General features: G+C 52.1%; 2 protein-coding genes and 2 pseudogenes across 2 annotated transcripts; 3 read left to right on the top strand and 1 right to left on the bottom strand.

Annotated features, from left to right (window-relative positions):
• Nucleotides 1-4,005: 4,005 nt before the first annotated feature.
• SAPIO_CDS5516 lies at nucleotides 4,006-4,266 on the top strand (annotated as a pseudogene; the record flags this gene model as incomplete).
• Nucleotides 4,267-9,703: 5,437 nt separating this feature from the next.
• On the top strand, nucleotides 9,704-10,405 carry SAPIO_CDS5517 (annotated as a pseudogene; the record flags this gene model as incomplete).
• A 1,326-nt stretch (nucleotides 10,406-11,731) lies between these two features.
• On the bottom strand, nucleotides 11,732-14,092 carry SAPIO_CDS5518 (uncharacterized protein; the record flags this gene model as incomplete). Its single annotated transcript, XM_016787830.1, has 5 exons — nucleotides 11,732-12,000; nucleotides 12,095-13,283; nucleotides 13,453-13,618; nucleotides 13,701-13,878; nucleotides 14,050-14,092. The coding sequence occupies 5 exons, from the start codon at nucleotides 14,090-14,092 to the stop codon at nucleotides 11,732-11,734; spliced, it is 1,845 nt and encodes a 614-aa protein (XP_016642145.1).
• Nucleotides 14,093-15,036: 944 nt separating this feature from the next.
• Nucleotides 15,037-17,602, top strand: SAPIO_CDS5519 (Transmembrane and coiled-coil domain-containing protein; the record flags this gene model as incomplete). Its single annotated transcript, XM_016787831.1, has 2 exons — nucleotides 15,037-16,065; nucleotides 16,133-17,602. The coding sequence occupies 2 exons, from the start codon at nucleotides 15,037-15,039 to the stop codon at nucleotides 17,600-17,602; spliced, it is 2,499 nt and encodes an 832-aa protein (XP_016642146.1).
• Between the last annotated feature and the right edge of the window lie 212 nt (nucleotides 17,603-17,814).

Consider the following 17,814-nt stretch of genomic DNA (forward strand, 5'->3'; position numbering starts at 1 on the left):
GTATGACGGGTGTAGGAATGGTGCCTTTCCCCATTGGCCAATGTCACCACCTAACGATTAGCCTGGAAAACTCAAGGGCTTGGGGTTATAGCAAGCTTAGATAATGGTTTTCGTATCGATGTCTCCGTGGCAGGAACACGCTACTCTGGCAGGCTCCCGTCGACCCGGATCCGATATCATGCACGCCTCCTCGCTCCTGCGTTGCTCCGGATGCGATATACCATTGTCCCGTTTAATCTCGACGATTAAATTTGTAAGTTCGAGCCGCAACTAGGAAGTCGGGGATACGCAATCACGTTGTCTTCCTTTGTTTCTTTCCATTTTTTTTCTTCCTTTTTTTTTTTTTTTTTTTTTTTTTTTTTTTTGATGTATTTTATTTTTATGACGCCGTGCGCCGCCAAATAGCATTGCGAGTGCGATTGCCGAGACCAATCAGATCTCTAGAGTCGGCTCTAAGCGCCAGGGGCGCGTATCAACCTCACATCCGTCCCGGTGCTCGTCTCAGCTCGAAGAGGCTTTCAACCGCGAACTCATTTCACAACTGTGATAGAGATGCATTCAATGATGCGACTATCCAGTCATCCCTGCAGGAGCTAGTTTGGGCTCTAAGCTCAAATAACTGCGCACGGAGATGTGTTGGTGGGTGGACCATCAACTTCGCTCCATCAATGACAGGATATCGCTACTCCCAAGGTTCCCCCCTTCGATCTGCCGGGCATGATCACCGAACCTACTTCCCATTTACCCTCCTGACATCAAGGTGATATCAGGATCCAACCAAATTAATATCCACACATGCAAGTGCACCTCAAGGAACTCTGCAGCAAACTCATCACCAACAAGGAAAGCTAGCTTGAGTAGCCGAGACCCCAGGACAAATGGTTCCCTCACACCATTGTCATCACATTCACAACACTCTAGCTCGATCTTCCGTCTTCGAATTGGCTCTTTTGACCCTCTTTTTTCTTGCTAAAAGTTCCCGAGCGTATCCTTTGCTTTGACCTCCCGTTCCGATGTTATCGTCTCGATCCGTCCAAGCTCAGACAATCGAACGATGGTTTCTAATGAGCAGACACCCTTAACCAAGTTTTTCATATATTATATTAAATAATACAAAGGCAAGGACCTTATGCTCTGCTGTATCCCCCGCACTCACATATGTGATGGCCTCGCTTTGCGCGACTTGCGGGCAGGGGCTCGGATCGTTGGTTATATGACTGCACGGTCGACTGCTTGCCCGGTTGGCGGGCTGAACTGACCTGCTATGGACGGAGCGATCTTAGCGCCTCTGACGCGAGGTGACAATGAAAGCTCGCTTCGGAAGACGAAATGCCTCGAATACGAGAATGGATGCTTGGGGGTGTCGAGGTCGGGGCTGCCCTACGTTGTTGCCAAAAGCCAATCAATACATGACTGCCTATTCTTGTGATTGTTTAGGAGCAGCCCGCCCCCTTCCACCTTGCTGGTCAAATGCTTTACATTCTTCCGGTCGATGTCGGTTCTTTTTCTGCCCCCCGCATACTCATGTTGTTGACATGTGGTGTCTTAAATCACGAAATTTAGGCAACAGCCCCCGGAGCCGCATCGGGTGGGCTAGGAGATGAATTCAGTCTCAGTCCAAGAAGACCCCGGACTACAATCGGCAGACTCTCCGTGAAATGGAGAAGGAAACTCGAGAATGTTTGGCGGAATTCTACCAACCATGGTATTGAGGCTCGAGGCAGACATGTCTCCAAGGATGAGCTTGCTGCTTTGATCTGGGAGAGACTTGAGATCCGAAAAGAAGGTGATTCCGTTCGGCAGCCAGCGGTAATGTGGTGCATTCCAACCCCGAGTCCTTGTGTTGGCGAAGTTTTAACGTTTGAGATCCCAGAGCGAGCGAATACCGAGGTGCCAGCTGAAGATATAAGAAATCGAGGCAAGCTACGAGTCTGAGGGTGTTCGAATCTTGGCATTAACTAACCCACAAAAGTAGGCACAGCAATAATCCGATCCAGACCAATGATATGGGCGCGAACCCGAGTCAGTGGAGACATTGGGCTGAAAAGATAAACCAGGCTCCCGATCCTTTGCTGCGAGTATGTTGTGGTCGCGACCCAAGTCTAGGCCCTGATCTAGAACTTCTTCCTTATCAATAAGTGCAGGGTGCAGAGACACATGGAAGCCGGACATTTCGGTTGCGCCGTATGCGTACTCTCATCAGCACGCAGGGTCCATCGAGGGTGCAGGTGATAAAGACGGTATCATGAGGTTGACGGTTAACCACGGGATGCACTGATGTTTGAGTACGTGGCAATGTCGAACGATTTTTATCATCGGAACGAGGAGGTCCACCCCCGGATTTTCTGCCCTACAATTCCCGTCAAAGATTGCATCATTGCGTCGTTGCATCTAGATTCACTGACACGAGTTCCGTCTCGGGGCTTCAGTGGAGAACAGCGGTTGTTTGTTTCTATTTCAGATCCCGGAAACTCCCATGCTATCTCTTGGAAGGGCCAATGGAAGACGCCGCTGAGCAGGACCGAGGGCCGATCCGACTCGGCTCAGGGCTCCGCACGAGTTTAAGGTCAGGACGTGCCTGACAGAGACGTCTTAGCTCCACCCGCTAGCTTCCGCTGCCATCCCAATGGTGTGGCTCGAAGCCAATATCACATTAGTGGTCGAATTATCGTTGTTGCCACCCGCAAATTGTCAGAAGCTTGGATGCTCACGCGGCCGTTCACGCTCGAACCATTCCAGCCCCCCCGCCTTCACGCCTTCACGCCTTCAGCTGTCGTTAGTGGAGGTGGCAGAGCACAGAAACAGGCACAAGCGCCAAGGGCTAGGCTCAGAAGCTACAGCTGATTAAGGTGCAAACTTCTTTCATGTGCAATTAAAGGCAAGCGGAGCGAATGAGGACGAGTAGGAGCAGGCGATACCCGAATAAGCCGAATAAACGGCGTCGGAGGCAATGGTGCAAAAGAACAAAATAAGGTGGAAGAGGAAAAAAAAAAATTGACGGTCAGAGCAACAACTCGAGTCCAAAAACCGGAGTCTCGGAGTTTTGTGCACTGAACGGCTTCACAATCATCGATGTGGCGACTCTTTTGCTTTTCAACTCAACGAATCCAAGCCTCATTCCAACATGAAGCTATTCAATTCAGGTCCAGGGCCAGTTGTGCTCCCACGTGCTGGCGGGGGCGGGGAGAGAACATGCCGAGGAAAATAACACCGAGGTGTAACGCCAAGGGCTCTTGCCAGAGGTCAGAGGTGGTCATTCTGGCGACATCAGCAGGGCCAGGGTGGGAAATCTTAATTCTCCAGTCATCTGGTTGGAAAATTTATTGAAGCCAGGCCCTAAGGGAAAAAAAAAAAAAAAAGCGGGACAACCAGTCCTCAGGGTATTCAGGCGAGCGGCATCAGGGCACACGGCATACGCGGTGGGGATGACGACCCCGGGAGGAGGGGTCAATTGGCTTTGAATGCTTTTGGCCCACTCGATGGGAAGCATGGATGGAGCATGGATGGAGCATGGAGGGGTCGCAGAGAAGGGTCTAGCCCCTCGCCGCCTCAGCAGCCAGCGTCGGCGGTCTCCATGAGACAAGAGAAGAGGTGAAGGAAAGAGAGAAAAAAAGGAGAAAAAGAAGAAAAGAAAAAAAAAAAAAAAGAAAAAGAAAAAGAAAAAAAGAAAAAAGAAGAGAAAGGTGATCAGCCAGCAGCACACCACACCCAAGCAAGCATGAGCCTACGATCGAGGAAAATACATAAAACGGACACAACCTTTCCTCCTCGTCCTTCTTCTCTTCCCATTCCTCTCTCTCTTTTCTTCTTCAACCACCTTCTTTACTCCAAAGCCTCTCCCACGGACCTGCTATAAGTGACTGCTCACGCTCCTCGCCCTTGTTTCTGCTCTTTATTCTTTCGATTACAGACTAATACCGCCCGACTCCGACTCCGTCACCTTCTCTCGCGCACCGAACTACCAAGCAAATCTTCCCCCTCGTCAACCTAATCCACGAATTCACAATGTCTTCCCGAAACTTCGCCACTATCCGCAAGCACGATATGCCCATGCCTTTGTTCTTCCTCCCCTTGGCTCCCGAGACCTCCCCCAACTTGGCCAGGAGGCCCTCGGAGACCTCTTTCTTCCTTCCCCTGGCTCCCGTTATCTCTTCCCCCCCTGCCAGGAGGTCCTCGGTGCCACTTGCTCGCCGCTCCTCTAGCGTCAGCAGTGAGAGCAGCGAACCTTTCAAGGTCCTCAAGCTCGCACCGGTCCACCTCGAGTAAATCGACTTCACTGGAAAAAAAAAGAAACAAAAAAGAAACAAAAAAAAAAAGACCCAAAAATATCACCTCGAAACACAGCTCACGACGAGACGACCTTTTTCATTCATTGTAGCGATTCCACAACATACTTCATCCATCTTATTACGAATCCAAAAGCCAAAAAATTATCTGTCTTTTCCACCCGAAATTCGAAAAAGTTGTTTGCGAGAGTACGAGCAGTCCGGTCCTCTTCTTTTACACTAGGGTTCAATAACAACTTTTTGCTTGTTTTCTTGGCGAGTGTCTTGTCTGTCTCAACCCGGGCAGTTTGCTATTTTGCTTATTCATTGCAATTGGATTCGTCATTTCTTTTGTCTATTTTGCACCTCCCTTTTGATTTTCGACAAAGCTTAGTAGTCGACGCGAGGAGGAATAGAACGGGTATACGGAGTGAAAACTGGCATGGCGGGCTTTTCTTTTCTTCTTTCATCTCACTTCGTAGGAATAAGTCAAAACGGAGAATGAACCAATATTGGCGAAACAGGGAGGAGGGGTGTGCTGGAGATCAACTCAAAAGCGGGAAAATGGGAGGCAACGGCTTTCGGTGGCACAAGATTCTGTGGGGGGAACGAACTTTTCTCCAACACAGCTAGTTTCTTTTATTTTTCATTTTACTTCTACCGCACACTAACACGGCGGGTTGTTATTATGGATGGGAATACAGATTGACACCTAATAAATAAGAGTGTATTTACCCCCCAAACGAACTGGCCTTGCAGACTCTAAGCATGCCTGGAATATGAAAACCACTATCAATCGATGCTCGCTTGATAATTTGGCTACGTAACAGCACCTGGCGTGTCGTGTCAGCCTCTGCCTCCATCCGTTCAGACGCGGTGTACTTCGTATGCGTCCACCAATGCCTTAAGTCCGGGAGGTGTGGGACAAGGGTGGGAATGAGACGAGGGGTCCTGCTTGTAAGGCACCAGAGAACGAGAGAAACGAAGGAAAAAAAAAAAAAGAAGCAGAAAAAAAAAGAAGAGACAGAACTATTGGTGGAGCCGAGGAGACTTGGAAAAGAGCTCCCAAGCTCTTGTGGGTCAAACGGGTGAGGGTAGCAGCGGCATGAGGCGCCCCATGGATGGATGAGCCGGTGTCATGGGCTATCCTTGTGGTCTGGTGGTGGGAGACACCCTTCGGAATTGAAAGGATCTACCATATTATTGCATCATGGGCGATCTAATTGGTACGATTGGCAACGGATGGGATGTCTTATCGTGATGTGGGAGTGGAATGACAACTCTCGAGGCTCTCTTTGGGGGATGGATGGACATGGACATGGGGGACACGAGCCAGGAATGGGGTGACCGGGGTCGAAACGAAGGGAGAGGAAAAAAAGGTTAGGGGACCACTTTTCGAAGTTTACTTCGTATATTTCGTGGTGTGAACTACTTCGTAAACCACGAAGCAGGGGATAGAATGCAGGAGGGAATGGGGCAAGGTCGCACTAACGACGTCAAGGTTGGGTATGTGCGCAGATGGAGAAAGGGCCAGAGAACGACGATGGTTTATGTCGAGATGTCAGACCGATCAGACTCACTCTCGGGGCATACCAAGATCAATTGATGCAGCGCCTCGGGAGAGGGAGGCTCGTTTACGGCCCATCATGGCCATACTTCATAGAGATATCCATCAATTGATCTTTAAGATCCTAGACGTTGGTGCTGTCAAGTCTAAATCAACTATAAAATGGTCTGCGAAGGGAGAAAACACACGAGACATCAGACTGCCAAGTGTTATTTTGCACAGCCAAATCATCATGTTCTTCACTGTAGTTTTGTTTATGTCCTGACCTCGGGTCCTGCAGGGTGTCATCCAAGGACTCGTGGCATGTTCAAAATTGAGAGGATATGTGGGTTGATCATGAATGTGAAAGTGGGTTGAGGACGGGGAACTTTAAGAACGTCGAAACTTACACGCTCCACCAAGCGTAGAACAGAACCTTCATTTGGCCAGTCGAATCTGACCTTGGTCAATCAATTGCCAATTGGTATTGTGGCATCCCAAAATGGAGGGACAACGCCCTAGTAGAACGGTCCCGCCTGTTAATTTTGATCCATCAAGATGTACGGAGTACTTGACATTGCAGCTCTGTCAATTGATGGTCTCTCCATATTAATACTTCGCTTAATCTAAGGGTCGCAGCTAATAGTCCTCTATTTTTGGGGTCTCTTATTCTTCCTTGCCGCTTTGATTCTGTGGATTGAATTTACATTACATACTAACGCAGCAAAAAAGTGGGATTCTGCATAGCCTTTTCCAGGGGCTAGCTCGGGTCCTCGGTTTAATAGACCACGGAGGGAGGGAACATGGAAACTATTGAACGCCCTCAGTGCTGTTTCGTTGAGATTCCTGTTCTTCATCCGAACTTTTTTCTGTCTGCCCCTCGTTTCTTTTAGCATTGAAAAGGTATTTTTGTGAGAGCTGAGAGCCGGTCTCCAGCTGGGAAGCCCCAATCACTGCTGTCGGGTACTGTGGAGGTACTTGATGTACGAATGCGAAATCCAAACAGGCAGGGCATCTGCGACTAGGCCGGATTGCACCAATTGTGGGCGTTCCACGACGGCAGGATTGAAGTCGCGTCGCGAATCAATATGCCCACTGGTTCACTGTCGTCCAGCGAGCTGTAATGTAGCTGTAGATGTAATGTAGGCTGTCGGCAGCTCGCATCAAATAGGCTCAAAGAAATCCAAGATCCATGATCCACATGCGAAGGGAAACGAAGTCGATGGACCCTCCCTCACCGCTAGTACAATTGCAGCGTACGAACGCACATGCAGATTCGACATTCCACTTCCTAAGACCACTTCCGCTGATCTTCAATGGCGTGGAAGGGACAAACGAGACTCGGAGAAGGCACATGCCATCCATTGGATATTGGGTAGACCGTCGGGAAGGAGCGATGAGACGACGCTGGAAAGGTTGTGGAAGTACTGCAGTATGTGGGTACACCATTCAGCCTGGCGACGGAAGGTGTAAGGGTGTAAGTGGTCGTCGGTTGCCTGGTCGAACACCAAACCACCGAATCCATGAGCACCTGCATTGCTTCCGCCGCTTCATGCAGCAGGAAACAGCAGCAGGAGCATCTCTCCTCGCCTCTCACATTGTGCGTCGCACCTTGCACCTTGCACCTTAACCACGCCACGCTCTGTACTCCTTCCCCCTCCTTTTCTGTCAAACGCATGTGCTTCGTGACCCTTTTAGTTCGACCATTCAATGTTTCGCTTCTCGGGGAAAGGAGCTATCGGCGAATTCTTGTCTGCCAAGTATATTATCCGTCCCCCTGCCTCCGAGTCTCCGAGAAAGAGCGAGCCTGCAGAGGTGTCAGACTGCAGATTAGATATTAGCATTATTGTTCGAAATCCGGGCGGAGAACACACCCCATCGATATCTCTTACACAACCAATATCCTTCACAGACCCAATGACAACTCGCCTTCTCCCTCCTTCCCCAGATTTCTATCTCGGGCACATTCTTTCTTCGTGTCCTAGAATGAGACTACCATGACGGATCTACGAATTATGAGAGAGACGTTGGGCTTTCTTTCATGACCTTGCCTGCCTCCCTGGTCTGTACTCGTCCTCCCCCACACACCATCTTTGGATTCTGGTTCGTCTTCGGTCACCTCCGCCACCAAGCAATGTGCGTGTTTGTCCGGGGCAAGGGCAAGAACTGGCTAACCTGGCACTTTTACGCGCCTCCGCTGCCATGCGCCCTGGTTGAACCCCCACTAGGTTCGTGAGACCAGTGGCAGGCACAATCCCCACACCCAGAGCCTTGAACCCCAAAATCACGGAGCCTCCGGCAAACGTGGCTGGAAAAAAGGGAATATCTACATCGTTGTGGTGGGCGACCGTCGTGGCGCGAAGAATAAGGCGACGCCGGTCAGTGTGGACGACGCGGTTATATTCGTGGTCGGCTGATGAGCGACTAGAACTTGCACATCCCGTACAAGCAATCGATGACGGCAAGCAAGACGAAGATGAGCACGCGAAACAAATGCCCACAGGGTTTCTTTTTAGGGCTGGAACAATCTTCGAAACTCAAGGTCCAACAACCTTCCTCATTCATGATTCTCTCTCTCCAGGGGATCTTGGCGCACCAAGTGCGGAAGAGGTTCCATTCGTTCCACACATTCCACACGCGTGGCTGAATGGCTGGCGGAGATTGTCTACAACAGTCGTGGCAAGCTCGAAAAGAAACAAAATTGAAGAGGTGGGTCAGGTGTTCCCCCCTTTACGAAGTACACAAGCACTGCTTCGAATGAAGACTGCCCAGGTTTGGCATCCTGGAGCGATTGCGTCATGGGGAGGTTGTGAAGCTTCCCCCCCGGAGCAACTTGCTCCCTCCATCATGGATTGACCTTTCATATCTTCGCCCGACGGCAAGCGAAGCTCTATGGAAAAGCTCGAGCCGCCTTGGCAGCGGTGCTTTGAAATTAAGTTACAGCTACCGGTCCCCCTTCTCAAGGCGAGGGGCATGAGGTTGCAGCAGATGAAAGGGAACTCGCAGTCTCAGGTAGCTGGGTGCCTTGCCGTTTTTGTGCTCCCTTTCAATTTGAACAAACTCCCGAAAGTTTGTACGTAAGATAAACTCTTCCGCGACAACACCAAGTAAGAGATTGAAACTCATCGACTTTGCTGGAGACGCCTCTCCAAGGAGAGACGCAAAAAGGGGTCAGAAAATTAAGATCCGCGAGGACATGGCCACATGATCACTCGCCGGACAGATTTACAAGATCTCCATCGCAGACGAGGTCTTCGATTCACCTTGGCTTGCATTCTCCATTCTGCTTGCTGCATCATGCCGACCAGGGTGACCAAGAAGGGAAGTTGAGCGGACTCTGCCTCACAAGTCTTGCCAGACAGTTAGTTGCAAGTATGCCCCCAAATTTTCTTGGGCACTGGTTCATGTTCCAAAGTAAGATCCGAGCTGGCAATTCCGTTGAACAATTATTATCCCCGTGCTGTACAAGGTAATATTCCTCAAGTGAGATGCTTATCCGTTATTACTGAGACTGTCCGAGCACATAATCTACATCATCGACCAGGCACGGGTGCTTAGCCCGTTGGTCACATGCACATCCATTGGCAGCCTCAGGATTTCAATGAACCGTCAATTGATTGCTTCATCAATACTTCCTCAACCCCGCTAACAACGGTCCAGTGCCTGCCGGCGCGGGGGAATCTGCAATCCCGAGACACCCAAATGCTGAATTGAGACGACGGGAGCGTCGTATTAGTTCCCCGATTAGCTTGGTGCGGTGCAGGAGCAACAATAATTCGGGCAACTGGAAGAGGAGGGAGGCTAAGCTTGCTAGCTAGCTCACGTTCAGCAGACGACGTGCAGCCCGGACACCAACCCCCCGTCGCTATCCATCCTGACTCTATCTATTCCAATGGCTGGCTCCGATTTCCCCAGATTCTTCGACCTACCCCGAGAAATCCGAGACCACATCCTCTCGTACCTCGTCCCCACCCACGAGACCCTCCACCTCCACTCTCCCGCCTCCCACCCACCCCTCAACCTCCTCCTCGCTCACCCCTTCATTTACGAATCCGTCACCCACCTCTTCTTCACCACCAACACCTTCATAACCGATCACTATGGAACCCGCATCCTCTCCACTCTCCCGACCCCAACCCTCCGCCGAATCCGACGCCTCTCCGTCTCGGTAGTCTTCCGAGAACGGCCCCTCAAAGCCGAGATCCTCCTCCTCTCCGACGCCGTGCTAAACGGCGCCCTACGTATCCTGTCCATCTCCATCCCGCCGCATCACCCTCCTCCATCCCCCAGAAGCAGAAGCGCGCTGCTGGCTCCCCAGGCACGACTCTGGCAACAGTTGCCGGAGGGTATGTGTAGGGACCTCGTGCATCTGCTGGCCGATCCGTATCTGGAGAGGGCGGCGCTGTGGGTGGGTTTTCATCACCGGGCGGGTTGGTGTCGGTTCCATCCTGGGGTGGATTGTCCACATACGGTGGGGGGCAAGGGGCCGGATGGTGTATTTCGTGGACCTATCAAGATTGATCTTGAGCTGTTGGCGGAGAGGTATGGTGATGAGGAGAGGCTGAAGATGATGGTTGCGCGAACTAGGGAATAGAAAGGTACCGCCGCGTTCTGGTCCGGCAGTCCAGAGAATGGCGGGCCATGCGCGATGGACGGGCCTGTCTGTACTTATAGGTGAATCTGTATATTAATATATAAATCAGAACGACGCTCACGCTCTACTTCTTGTACGTTGAGCTAGTGTAAACCGCCGAACCCTTGCACCTGTCGTAGATGCCCTGCCTCGCTTAAGCCGAGATGTTCAATTTCTCCAAGGGAACAAGGAACGAAAGGAAAGCAACCGGGCTAGGAAGAGTGGATGGGAGCAAAATATCTCGATAAGAGTGATCTCGCCGAGGAAGAAGATGCATCTCACACTCTTCCCTCTAACAACTTAGATCAACATAAAGTCTCGCAGCGCAAGAGAGGCGTATCATATATTATTCGAGGAAGGAAAAGAAAACGAGATCACCCTTTGCTTCACATGGGAAGGGAATGAAAAAACCCCTCCTGAGGAACGATAACTTGGAAACGTTTCATCACCCGGAAAGGGTTCCGATTACTTCTACTTCCCCAACGGAAGGGAAATCAGAACAGGGCCAAAATGCCCGCAGCGTCAGCCGTTCTACTTTCCTGTTTCGGCAGTTAAATTGTGGACACGCCGGACTCGCTCCGGAGCCGGCAAGTCCGCCCCGGTCAGCAGCGGGATCGGAGAATCGATTCCGAGATTGGTGGGCGATAAGCTGATAAGCCCACCATCTCTGTCTCCAGTAATGGCCGTCCCAAACAAGCAAAGTAGGCGACTCTTATGTGGATTGATGCTTCATCTGTCTTCAGGCTGCATTGAACAATCTCTGGCTTGCGAGAAACCTTTCTTTTCGGTCAACTTTCGCTGTCTATCAAATGTCATCCTGCCAGACCTCGTCTATAGAATAAGGCCCAAAACCACCAGAAAGACCAGGAAAGATGAGAAAAGAAACATTTCTAGTAAAAAAGAACGCCCAACCAGTTAGGGTAAAATTTCTGCCTCGTCTCTCCTACATGTATACATTTATGCCTTGTAGTAGGTGAAAATGCACCGCCATGTCCCAACTTTTTGGTGTAAACGATAAGAAAACCTCAAACAGGGGAAAAAAAATCAAATGCTTGAACAAAAAAAGAGGGAAGCTTTTGGTATTGCCGTCCAAGATCCCGGTTCATTACCGCCCTAGTCATCGCGACCCAAATTCAATCTTGCACCACCACACCGCATGGCTGCGTTAACATAAAAAAAAAAGAAAAAAAGCTCTGAGGCTTTGCTGGGCTTGGCATGTGCCCTCACAAAAGGCCCCACAACTTCCCCTTCCAACCCCCATCTCCCAACATCAAGTCTACAAGACGTTTATCGGCTGGACATAGCCTTGGTCACAAGGCGCTTGAGAGCAAGCTCCTGCTTCTTGAGATCCTCGGCGCTGGTCTCCTTGAGCTCGAGAGCGGCCATGGCATCGCTGATGGTGGCCTCGATCTTGTCCTTCTGGCCACGCTTGAGCTTGAGGGAGAGCGAGGGGTCAGAGACGAGCTCCTCGACGTGGTTGATGTAGTTCTCGAGGTGCTGCTTGGCCTCGAACCTCTTGCTGAAGGCCTCGTCGTTGCTCTTGAACTTCTCGGCATCTGTAGTCGTTTGTATTAGATCCATATTTGCTTCTTGAAAATGCGTTTGGGCGGGGGGTGGGGGAGTATTATCATAAATCATTTTTAAACTTACCGTTGATCATGCTCTCAATCTCGGTGGACGAGAGCTTGCCAACAGAGTTGCTGATAGTGATGTTGGCGCTGCGGCCCGAGGTCTTCTCAGTGGCAGTGACCTTAAGAATACCGTTGACATCGACCTCGAAGACGACCTCGAGAACGGGCTCACCGGCCTTCATGGGAGGAATGGGAGCAAGAGTGAACTCTCCGAGGGAAGTGTTATCCTCACAGTTGACACGCTCACCCTGGTAGACAGGGAACTGAACGGTCTGCTGCATATCGGCAACAGTGGTGAAGGTTCGCTTCTTGATGGTGGGGACGGTCTGGCCACGGGGCACGACGGGGGCGAAGATGTTGCCCTCCATGGCAACACCGAGGGAGAGGGGAACAACATCGAGGAGAAGGAGGTCGGCAGTCTCGGCGGAGGTGGCCTTGCCAGAGAGGATACCAGCCTGGACGGCGGCACCGTAGGCGACAGCCTCATCGGGGTTGATGCTCTTCTCGAGCTTCTTGCCACCGAAGAAGTCGGAGAGGAGCTTCTGGATACGGGGGATACGGGTGGAACCACCAACGAGGACAATCTCGTCGACCTCACCCTTCTCGAGGCCAGCATCCTTCAGGACGGAGGCAACGGGCTCGAGGGTACCGGCGAAGGCCTTGGAGTTGAGGTCCTCGAAACGGGCACGGGTAATCTGCATGGCGAAGTCCTCGCCGTCAAAGAGAGAATCAATCTCGATGGTGGCCTGGGCACCGCTGGAAAGGGTCCTCTTGGCACGCTCGCAAGCCGTCCTGAGACGACGGAGGGCACGGGGGTCGCTGCTAAGGTCCTTCTTGGTCTTGCGGGTGAACTCCTTCCTGCAGTGATCGAGCAGGTTGGTATCGAAGTCCTGGCCACCGAGATGGGTATCACCGGAAGTAGCCTTGACGGTGAAGACACCGCCCTGGATGTTAAGAAGGGAAACATCGAAAGTACCACCACCGAGATCGTAGATGAGGACATTTCGCTCCTTGCCGGTCTTGCCAGAGCCGAGACCATAGGCAATAGCGGCGGCGGTAGGCTCGTTGATGATACGAAGGATGTTGAGGCCAGAAATGGCACCGGCATCCTTGGTGGCCTGACGCTGGTTGTCGTTGAAGTAGGCAGGAACAGTGATGACAGCCTTCTCAACCTTCTTGCCAAGCTTGGCCTCGGCAATCTCCTTCATCTGTTGGTAGGGACGGTGGCGTTAGCCCAAGAAAGGTAAAAAGCTAGGACGGGAAAAAAAGGTAAAAAAAAAATTTGGCACGAAAAAAAAAAAAATCGACACCGTGTGGCTGGTAGCCACGAACGCCGGGAAACTGCAGCGAAATTGTGCTTCTCGGGAGTATGCATACCTTGGTCAAAACCATAGCAGAGATCTCCTGGGGGGAGAAGGTCTTGGTCTCGCCGAGGTACTCAACCTCGACCTTGGGGTTACCAGCATCATCAATGACCTTGAAGGGCCAGCTCTCCATGTCCTTCTTGACGGCGGGGTCATCGAATCGGCGACCGATGAGACGCCTAGTTGGAGGGTTACCCGTTAGCTTTCCTGGAACAATGGCAAGGAAGTCCCTTCCAGTTCCTCAGTTAGGATTGAGCTTACTTGACGTCGAAGACGGTGTTGCGGGGGTTCATGGCAGCCTGGTTCTTGGCGGCCTCACCGATCAATCGCTCCTTGTCGGAGAAGGAAACGAAAGAGGGGGTGGTGAAGTTACCCTGCTCGTTGGCAATGATCTCGACATTGCTCCCCTCGTAAGTGGCAACGCAAGAGTAGGTGGTACCTGTTGAAGGAGAAGAAAAAGATTCATCGTCAGCCATCAGCCATCATAGTAAGGCGGCAAAGGCGGTGGGGGAGGCCCAAAAAGCGGAGAGAGGCTGCGATGCGAGATGTCCGCTGTGCGATGGACATCCCCATCTCAGCGGCGAGGGTCAGCAGCGGGGTCAATTCTTACCCAAATCGATGCCAATGGCACCATCATAGACTTCTTCCGCCATTTTTGATGAATGAGGGTCTCCTAGGAGGGAATGATTGAGGGAAAGGTGATGAAGGAAACGGGAGACACAGCGAGGGTGAAGAATGGAGATATGGCGGGAAGAGGAGGTTTGTTGTTGAGGGAGGGTTTTAAGCCAGGGTCTGACCTTGACTTTCAAGCAAGAAATAATTTTTTCTTTCCCCAATTTTTTTTTTTTTTTTTTTTTCCTTCTTCGCCAGAGGGGGTGGGGCCCCAGAGGCTGGGTCCTAAGTCGCCAAGACGCCAGACACTAGGCCTGAATAGGGTGTTAGGCAGGTTTTAGTGGTGCCTCATATTTTCGGCCTGAACTCAAACCAGCCCTCCCCACAGTTCAAGATCGAAACAGCACAATTGCAATTGTAACATGTGGCTTATGTAATACTGAGTCTTCCCGGATTGTTATCTCGGCAGCAAGTCTCACCCATTTGCTGTACTCCATACTTCTTCGTGGCTAACAGAAGCCAAGCACTGGAGCTCTCACTGTAATAGGCAGCACTCAGAGCTCACTCACCTTTGCAACGTCTCCGCAAGAAGTCAATCTCGAGAAGTTGATGCCAAGCGTCGAGTCGGCGTGGAATGCTCCATATTATATTTTCATGAAATTTAACTTGAATTTAACCCCTGCTCTCTCCTTTCTGATATACTACTGCATGTGATACTTGTTGCTGTTGGTTCCTACACTGCTCCTTGCAGGAACGGGGGAATGATCCTCCCCAAGTCGATCCACCATGGGTGACCTGAGGGGCAGGCATCCAACTACCCAAGTGAAGTGCCTCATCTCATCTCGAAGTCACCATCATCACCAACATCCTTCCTTATCCATACTCTCCTCCCCAAGCTTTTTACTATTCTTAAGCTGTATCCCTTAATTCATTTCCTCCGTATCCCCTAAGAGCCTCATCCGCGCTCAGCGTAGGTCCGTGAACCATGCCGCCCTCAGCAACGGAACCACGCGAGCTCGTGGTACTCCTAAACCCCGCCCGCCGCAAAGCCCTATACCAACTCAGCAACGACATCATTATTTACATGCGCGCGCAATTGGAACTCAAGGATGGTGATGATGACAACGATGAAGTACCCGAATCCGAGGCCGACGGCTGGTCCGACGATGATACTCTCTGCGACGGCGAAGCTGGGCGTCAGCGGTATGCCCCTCCAAGCCAGGGCCCGCCACCACCCCGCAGGCCAACCAATACACTTCCCAGCCGGAAGCTCCTCACCTTACGGGCGGAGGCAGTGGCCTTCCTGAACCGGTGGGCCAACGGGTTTATGACGGATCTAAAAGAAATCGTGGTCGAGCGAGAAACCCCCAAGATTCTCGAGGAGAGGAGGAACCGCCTGCAGCGCCTCCGAAACGAGCCTGAGCCCTCGTTCCAGGGCGACGATCTGATTTCCTTTGACGGGGATAGCGATGCTGCATCGCCGCGGCGCCGTCCGGAAGTGGCGAGCCTCGAGTCCCTTTACAAACCCCTCCCCACCCGCCTCGACACGCTTTCGTTCCATGACCGGAGGGACATGCTGAGCTGCGTCCTGCTTTTGCTCCTATCTAAGGGGTTCTATTCGGCGCATGCGCGAGTATTCGTACTCTACCTAACATCTTCCCTGAGACTTCCCGTGTCCGTATTGATTAACGAGGAGACCGAAATCGCAAAGTCACTCCTGAACGCATCCGCCCAGGCAGAACTGGCGCCTCCCCATTTGTCCGCCGAGGCCGAGGCCGAGAAGAGGCGGCAAGAGGGCCAGACGAGCAGGTTCTGGAAGGTGGGCCTCGCATCTGTTGCCGGTGCGGCGGTGATTGGAATTACGGGAGGTCTCGCCGCGCCGGTGGTTGCCGGCGCCATTGGAGGGTTAATGGGCAGTGTCGGGCTGGGTGGGGTGGCCAGCTTCTTGGGTATCTTTTGGATGAATGGCGCTCTAGTGGGAACACTCTTTGGCGCCTTTGGAGCGAAAATGACAGTAAGGAATGAGAATTATTAACATGTTATATTCGATCTATGAATCATTAACTTACTTCGTCTTCTAGGGAGAGATGATGGATAACTACGCCAAAGAGGTGGAAGACTTCCGCTTCATCCCCCTCCGAGAAACCACACGAGCGAGACGAAACCAAGACGACCAACCGGGACGCCTCCGCCTCACCATCGGAGTCAACGGCTGGCTGACAGATAAGAACGACATCACCCAACCGTGGAGCGGCCTCAGCAACGACTCCGAAGTCTTCGCCCTCCGCTACGAGATGGACAAGCTCCTATCGCTGGGCAAAGCCCTCGAGAACATGGTAGGCAGCTACGCCTGGAAAACAGTCAAATCCGAAATCCTTCGACGAACCGTCCTCGCCACCATCGGGGCCGCCCTCTGGCCCGCCTACATCCTCAGCCTGGCCACCACCATCGACAACCCTTTCAACCTCGCCCTTAACCGCTCTGAAAAGGCAGGCCTCGTCCTCGCCGATGCCCTCATCAACAAAGTCCAAGGCGAACGGCCCGTGACCCTAGTAGGCTACTCCCTCGGCGCCCGCGCAATCTACACCTGCCTCCGGACCTTAGCAGAGCGCCGCGCCTTCGGCCTAATCGACACCGTCGTCCTCATCGGCGCCCCGGCCCCGTCCGACCCGGCCCGCTGGCAGAAACTCCGCAGCGTGGTGGCCGGGACCATCTTCAACGTATACACCTCGAACGATTACATCCTTGGATTTCTCTACCGCACGCACAGCCTGCAGTTCGGCGTCGCGGGTCTCCAGCCCATCCAGGGCGTCAAGGGCGTCCGGAACCTCGATCTGAGCGAGGAGGTTAGCGGCCATCTGCGCTATCCGGACCTTATCAGTCAGATCCTGACGCGGTGTGGGTTCCCGAACGTCGCTGGGGGGGACGGGCCTATTGAGCGGGAGGAGGACCTCAATGCAGCTGCGGCACAGGCTAGTGGTCAAGATGCTGACGGCTGGGGGGATTGGAACGATGGACCACTCATCGACTTTGGGGAGGAGCCGGAGCCGAAGTCTCTCGTTTCCCAGACAGAGCCTAAGTCTCGTGCTTCCCAGCCGCCGGGAAGTATGGTAGCGCCTGTCGGTTCATCCAGTGCAACAGTAGTAAGCGCTGGTGTTTCCTCAAGCCGTAACAAGCAGGCGGGATCAGGCAGGGGAGTAGGACCAACTCGATCGTTGGGCTCAAGTAGTGCGGTCCCGGCGGAGGATCGGGGTATCGATCCATTGTCGGGTACTTTTCCGATCCGAACGGTGGAGCTCCCTCTCCGAGGAGTCCGGCCACAGGTAGAGGAGACCTGGCCGGAGCCACCAAGCCCCCCGCTCAGGGTTATCGAGCCCAAGAGTCTCGTTGAGCCTTCGCCATCAACTCTGGCAGGAGCAGCTGGGTCCTCTAGACCAGAACCTACACAGAACCCCCTGAGCCATAGTTACGTTGGCACGTTGGACATGTACGATGGTGTCTCAGACGAGGAAGTCGGCGGCATTAGGATGGTGAGCTACGACTCTGACTAGGGGGCAAAGTCCTTGTTTTCGGGAATAAAACGCTCTGTATATAATTGTATTAATCTAATATCGTAACGGAAAATCATTAACGCCTCGAGAAATTTGTATAATCTAAACTGCATAGGATTTGAAAGCCACGATGAAAAAGAGAAAAAGAACTAAGATGCAAAACTAAAAGTAAAAGAAATGGGAAAGAAAATTTGAAAGAAGAAGAAAGAGCT

Source organism: Scedosporium apiospermum (genome assembly GCF_000732125.1).
Source record: "Scedosporium apiospermum strain IHEM 14462 chromosome Unknown SEQ_SAPIO_0099, whole genome shotgun sequence".
Taxonomy (NCBI): Eukaryota; Fungi; Ascomycota; class Sordariomycetes; order Microascales; family Microascaceae; genus Scedosporium; species Scedosporium apiospermum.